The 7,416-nt window shown below is 36.2% G+C and overlaps 1 protein-coding gene across 1 annotated transcript in view; it reads right to left on the bottom strand.

The window, feature by feature from the left end:
• Window positions 1–1,490: 1,490 nt before the first annotated feature.
• Window positions 1,491–7,416, bottom strand: part of LOC107746970 (uncharacterized) — a 12,688-nt gene continuing 6,762 nt past the window's right edge. Inside the window, exons 2-4 of the mRNA XM_016561337.1 lie at window positions 4,257–4,688; window positions 3,908–3,956; window positions 1,491–1,558 (exon numbers count right to left, since the gene is read on the bottom strand). Of these exons, the coding sequence (XP_016416823.1) occupies window positions 1,491–1,558; window positions 3,908–3,956; window positions 4,257–4,688 (549 nt within the window). The remainder of the gene's footprint in view (window positions 1,559–3,907; window positions 3,957–4,256; window positions 4,689–7,416) is intronic.

The following is a 7,416-nucleotide window of genomic DNA, read 5'->3' as shown; positions in this document are numbered from 1 at the left end:
GCCGGACGGCAACCTGGATCAAGATGAAGAGGAGTACAGGATGCGTGTACACCTGTTTGGTGCAACCTCTTCACCGAGTTGTTCTTGTTACGCTCTTCAAAGAACAGCAAAAGATGGAATCAACGACACTACTCCAGAAGCAGCTCAAACCCTCTTGAAGAATTTTTTTTTACGTTGATGATTGCCTTAAATCAGTGGCAACTGAAGAACAAGCAATCATTCTTGCAAGAGACATCAGAGCGTTTGTCATTACTCCATTGTTCCAAACAATACAACACATGACTGTTTTTGGTGGGACACAAAAAGGAGACATTCAGAGCAGTATCCATCATCCTTTGGTTTCCACAGATGTCTGGATGTTTGAAACAATGATACACTTAGTAAATGAGGACACAATTTACAGTTTTGAGTTCTCCATTTCGAAGTTTTGCCTAATTTTTTTTTATTGTAATATTTTACAGGATGAGCTGGATGACACTGCACAGATTTGTAATGCACACACCATTAGGCCATCAAAGAACATCAGTAACCCCAGTAGTCGGCCCAGTGTGATGTATGCACTGCCTGAGCTCTACCACACCAGATACTTCCTCACCTCAGCCGACACTGAAAGTGTTCAATTGTGCAAGAACGAATGCACTTTCCGACGCCCCATACCATGTGATCCAGATGTAAATGAACTGTGTAATGTTATAATCTCTGAGTCTAGGTTGAACATTCCAAGAGACCCATAACAAGCTGTGAACTTATACATGCATTTAAGAGATGTGATCGGGGCATTACTGTAAGTAAGAAGGCAAGGTCATTTTTATCTGAAATATTTACATAATCTGTAGACAATACTGTCCCCAGGGGAAACCTGCAACATTGTGGAAAGTTTTTATATAGAATTACAATTTACCAGACTACAATCTTGACACATAGAAGTCATTAAAAATGAAAACACTTTTGAAAAATTGTTTGTTTACAAAGTTGTTTATAACTGGAAAGAAAGGCTACCGAGGATATGTTAATTTCCAAATTTGAACCTGTATCAACATGTAGTCTCTGTTGAAACAAATAAAAAAATGAAATAAAAAAAGGTTAAAGATTCAGAGAACTTTCCTTACTAACAACCAAAATGGTACTGCATAGAATGGAAATCAGAATGTTTGCAAAAATTTCAAGTACAGTTTCAATTCAAAAAGTTTGAATAGCATAACTATAATTAATCCATATTTTAAAACATTAAACTCACTTTTTTTCCACTGTAAACAAAATGCATATAAGACTAAATTGACATAAGAATCAAATAATAATTTAGCAATATTAATGGCTAAAGGATTTTAAAACCAAACAAACCTGACCACATATTACATGGTTACATTTTATGTAATTAACAAAAAAGATACCTTCACACAGATTGTTACCAACAAGTTCATAACTACAGACAATCAAGTTCCAAAAAAGTGACTTTGATGACTATGAACTATTCCTGAGCAGCATCAAATTCACAGGATGTCCATTTCCAAGTAATCACTAGAGAGAATGTTGTCAAACTGGGAGGTCTGGGTAAGAACTGTACGTATAAGATAAATCAAGAGTAGCTCCACAGGTATGAGCTACTGGTCTTCTGCTGAGGCCAGATTCTGCATTGAAGCTTACCTTGATTTGATCAACACATATAACAGAAGAACCAGTGCAGAACCGTATACATTTTTCTGCTTTGCTTTGGTCAGCATTTCTGAGATAACGTTGCAGATGATTGAATACCATCTGTTCTTTCTGAGAGCGAATCACCTGTGTTGTTTGAAGTAGCTGTGCCACTTTTTTGCCAGTGGACTTCTTTGTGTCATACAGAGACAGACTTTCCTGGTCTGGTACTTTCAGCAGTGCAAATGGCATGTCTCTGGGAGAAACAATCTATTACATATTTGGGCTCTTGAAGAATTGCTTTGTGAGCCATTGTTTGGATAGCAACTTTCATGGTGTTTTTTGAAGGGATACAATGGGAGCCCATTCTTGTGAAGAGGTCAAGCAAATCATCTTCATCACATTCCTCCAGTGTGCCTTGACAAGCCTTTGCAATGGCAGTTTATTCAGTCAAAGAGAGGTAGTTGTGGAAAAATGACATCAAGACATCATCATTGACTGAGTCAATTCCATGCATACATGCTAAAATGAAAGCACTGGAAAGCCTTACTGGCAGTACACCAAGGTCAAGTAATCATTTTACCCAGATCTTTCCTACTGCCTCCCATTCAGCTTCAGAGAAGTCTGGTCTTAGTCTAGGAACCTGCTCATCTTCCCCTTCACACTGTTCAAGGAACTGATCCCAGAATGCAGTGTAAACTTCTCTGGACACTCAAGCATCATCTACAGCTTTCTCATTTACAAATTCCATCTTCAGAGTAGATTGAATTATGCTGCTATCCATGAACACAGCCTACAACCTTTACCCTGTGTATTAAAGCATGCACAACTTTTGCATTTTCTGAGTTTCCAGATGAAGTTATAAGAGAAAGATGGTTTCCTGAACGGGATGGCGAATTTTCTGGTGGTGAAGGCATTTCACTACCCATAGAAAAGGCAAGGTAAAAACAATTTATAACAATTTTTCCGAGATTTCTTTATTTTCTACTAATCAGTTAAATAATTTTTCAAAAATAGTTTTCCCACCCTCATATTGTTCTAAACAAGCTTTTCTTTAGCGTCACTGTAAAATGGCACTGTGTAATTAAGTTAAAGCTGCAAAGGTCTTGGCCACTGTGCTGCAGCTCAGTTTCAGGGTCTTGGCAGTCTTCTTATAGCCTACGCCATCTTTATGTAGAGCAACAATTCTTTTTTTCAGATCCTCAGAGAGTTCTTTGCCATGAGGTGCCATGTTGTACTTCCAGTGACCAGTATGAGAGAGTGAGAGCGATAACACCAAATTGAACACACCTGCTCCCCATTCACACCTGAGACCTTGTAACACTAATGAGTCACATGACACCGGGGAGAGAAAATGGCTAATTTTGGGGCATTTTCACTTAGGGGTGTACTCACTTTTGTGGCCAGTGGTTTAGACATTAATGGCTGTGTGTTGAGTTATTTTGAGGGGACAGCAAATTTACACTGTTATACAAGCTGTACACTCACTACTTTACATTGTAGCAAAATGTCATTTCTTCAGTGTTGTCACATGAAAAGATATAATAAAATATTTACAAAAATGTGAGGGGTGTACTCACTTCTGTGAGATACTGTATGTATATATATATATTAGTTTTATTTTAGTTTAGTTTTTATTTTGAATACTTAAGTTTAGTTCCAGATTTTCCAATTGTGTTACTTTAAAACATTGTCATTAACTGAAAAAATAATAATAATGTAGTTTCTGTTAAAATTGATTTAAGATATATTTTCCTGACATAGTCCAGTCCCCAATCTTTGTAATTGCATGAAAAAAAAAAAATTTTACAAGCTCCCCACTTGTATTCCACAGAAGAAGAAAGTCATACAGGTTTGGGATGACATGAGCAACAGAATTTTCATTTAGAACTGTTCCTATAAAACTTGGAACTTCAGTCTCGTGTTATGTGATTTTAGTCTTGTTCACAAATATCATAAATGCCTACTTATAGGTATTACAAGAAGCTTGATTCTCTGATTACTTAGATTAATTTAGGGCCTCAATGAAGAACTTTGTTAATTATAAATTCATGTTTCAAGTTTCAAAGGTTTGTTCTTATGTATTATGTATATGATCTATACAGACTTTGTTTGTATACAAAGAAGATTAAGGAAGGGACAAAGCCAAATCTTACACAAAAGTATTTTAAATTGACCGTGCAGGTATATTAGGACTGATCATTTATTATCTAAAGGACTTCCACATGCAAAACATATTTTGGCTCTCTTACCAGCAGTGCAGGATTGCTATTACTTGAGGGTGGTGATGGCACCTCATTTTCAGCTTCATTCAACTCTGCATTCTGGAGGATCAATAAATATGCAGAAAATGAAAGTGAAACACATTGTCACAAAAAAACGTAAAAAAAGAAAAAAGTAGCGTCACTTGACAATGTAACGGTTGCCTAGTGGTGAGTAAGAAGCACAAAGCAGGGGACATTGGATGTATTGTGACCATTAAAGCCCCCGAAGATAATTTCTATTGTAATTAGGATGTACATTGTAGTTTTAAGGTGATTTATAATTTCCATTTAAAGCTTGTAGTTTGAATATAAAATTTTCAAATCTACACTGTGACTTTCGGTCCATCAGGATCACATTACCTGTATGATGTTCTCATTCCATGTTATTTTAACTTCTTGGTCCTCATCTGTTTGTTCAAGTTCTTCTCCTTCGTTCCATTCAACTGTGTCTTCTTTATCATCATCATCATCATCATCTCCAAGACTCTGAACTATGCTGTTGTGTAGCGGAGGAATCTGATTGGTCAAGTCAATGAATTCATAGCTTCTCTGAAAATCAAAGTGCTCATGTGAATGCTGTGGACTTTTCGATAGCTGTGCACATTGTCTCCACGATTCATCAGTCTCCTCGTCACTTGAGCTGCTTGCGACTCTTTGGATGGTGTGTGTTCTTTGGATATCTCTGGGTGGTGAAAGAGATTCGTGTGATGTGCTGGGTGTCTCTAAGGTAAAACCACTCTGAGGAACATCTTCCATTCCTCTTGTACTCTGGGCTTCTGTCCTTACTTGTCTCTGAAAAACATTCAATATAACATTCATTGATTAGCATTTAATTCCAAATTAAATGATGTCAGGGCTGCAACAAACAATTATTTAGACAATCGATTAATCAGCGGTTGTTTCACAGATTAATCAGTAATCAGTAGGTTTTGATCGATTGTTCAGTTATACACAGTCTATACATTTTCATATACATATAGAGCTACTTTGTAGCAAAAAATCAAGTTGTAATTCTAACTGAAAGTGACACTGTATTTTCCATGATTAATACTGTAAAGCTGCTTGCTTTAAAGCAATGTATTGCATAAAGTATCATATAAATAAATTACTTGACTTAACTGGATTGCAGATTGCAGAGCTGGTGCAAACATATCAAAATCACTATGATCAGATGTTTTCTCACCACTCATTTTTGTAGTGTGTTTATTTTGTCATTGAAACAAAAGCACACAGCAACACTGTGAAGTTTGCTAACAGTAAACCATAACAAAAACATTTGTTATGTTATTGTTGTCAACGTTGTGGATAATGGTGACTAATCGTTTTAGCCCTAAATGATAATGAACAACTCTTCTGTGACTGTATTTACAAATGAAGCCCAAAATATATTCAAATAAATTCAAGTCAGAGTCTTCATGATTTTACTAACCTTCCTCTTGGTGTCTTTGTTAGATGAAAGTCTGTCATCCAATAAATGTGTGCTTGTATCCTCAAGATCACTGTCATGTCCATGCGATGACACTTTTGCAGCAGGTCTCTCAGTATCACCGTCTAATCCATCCTGTAATAATGAGTTTTCATTACATTCTTCTTTATCACCATCCGATAAAGATTCTACATCTGTGAGGCACACCTCTTGTTTAGTGCAAATGTAAAATCTCAACTATTTCAGTTTGGTTAGTTCATACAGATCTCCAACAGTGCCGTCCATGAGAATGTGTTTTCTTTTAAAATCACAAACATGAAAAGTGAAGTCTGTTTCTGGACCTTTTGGTGACTCTCCATTTGGGAAAAAAGGTTATTTCCCATTTCCATTATTTGTAAAACAGTTGTCTTTTTTTGAACTGTCAAATGCCTAGTGCCACCACCATTATTGGTCCTCACTTGTTGGTATCCATTACAGCCAAAGTGAAGCCATCCAATTTCAATTCTCCTGGAGATTCTTTCTGCAGATACATTTTTGTGTCTTGCCATTAAATTATTTTCCTTAGGGAAGACACATGCTTTTCCATGCAAAGCTTTAGCGGACTTTGATCCCAGTTTCCTTGCTTCAATTTTAGCTCTCAAATTTTGTAACAGAGATTCTTTATCAGAGCAGGCAGCTGTTTGTTGACAGAAGGAGATGACAGCCAGTCGGTCACCATATGAACTAATATACTTTGCCATTTGCTCATCAGTCATAACAGAGAGCACAGACTTGTCAATCTGAAAATGCAGTGAAAATTTAATTTTATAGATTAGTTTTTGAAAGAACATAAATGCACCCATGAATTCATAATACATTAATTAACAGTCTATATTTATTAACATGTATTTTTTTAAACATGTAACAACATTTACATAGAAAAAGTAACAGTGAAAGTCACATCTATTCATCTACATGCCATGCTGATTTTACAATGGAGTTCAGCATATGAACTTTGAGAGTATAAATAATCTAACAAGCTAGCTAGTAGCTACTGGTAATTACAGTTGAGTGAAAATGTTGGCACCCCCAACCCCCCAAATTCAATTACGTTCAGTACTGCCCTGATGAAGTTCTTTCACATAGCACATATTTACATCTATTCCACATGCAATACCTCATAATTAATATGAATTTTAAAAAAAAGAATTATACCAATGAAGGGGTTTAAAAGATTATATCCTCTTGATTATTTTGATATGTTGCCTGCTTGATGACGATTAATAACTGTTTGTATGTTCTGTGATAGTTGCACATGTCACACCCCTACATGTGCCTGTCCACGGGTTACCTGCAGCTGCTTGCAAATGCACTTATTTTCAATTTAAAAACCCTCTTGTTCCTTCTCATTTTTAATTATGCTCTATATATACTAATTTAACTGATAATCAAACTTGGAGTTGTGAAATTCAGATATCGATACATCTCTTATGACAAATTACTTGAATGTGTCTCATTTTGTAAGTTAGTTTCGGTAAAAGTTTTTGCTATGAATAAATTTAAATTTACAGTTGTGAGTCTTCCATACAGTGCTTGGAATCCAGCTTTTCACAATTTAATTTAAAGGTCTCAGTGATGCTCAAGAAGGCAACATACTATATTAAACATCATTAAATAATTAAATACAGACAGCACATCACATGTCCCACCAGAGACAGTAATATATTGGATCACTGTTACACCACAATAAAGAATGCATATCACTCTGTCCCACGAGCAGCTTTGGGGCTCTCTGATCACTGTTTAGTTCATCTTATACCGACCTACAGGCAGAAACTGAAATCAGCTAAACCTGTATTAAGGACTGTAAAAAGATGGACTAATGAAGCAGAGCAGGATTTAAAAGCTTGTTTTGACCTCACTGATTGGAGTGTTTTTGAAGCTGCTGCCACCGATCTGGAAAAGCTCACAGAGACTGTAACATCTTACATCAGTTTCTGTGAAGATATGTGCAGTCCTACCAGGACATTCTTATCATTTAATAATGATAAACCGTGGTTTACTGGGAAACTCAAACAGCTTCGTCACGCCAAAGAGGATGCTTACAGAAGTGGG

This window comes from Sinocyclocheilus rhinocerous, unplaced genomic scaffold (genome assembly GCF_001515625.1).
Source record: "Sinocyclocheilus rhinocerous isolate Xijiao unplaced genomic scaffold, SAMN03320098_v1.1 scaffold529, whole genome shotgun sequence".
Taxonomy (NCBI): Eukaryota; Metazoa; Chordata; class Actinopteri; order Cypriniformes; family Cyprinidae; genus Sinocyclocheilus; species Sinocyclocheilus rhinocerous.
The sequence above is the reverse complement of the archived record's forward strand: the minus strand, read 5'-3'. Positions and strand labels throughout refer to the sequence as shown.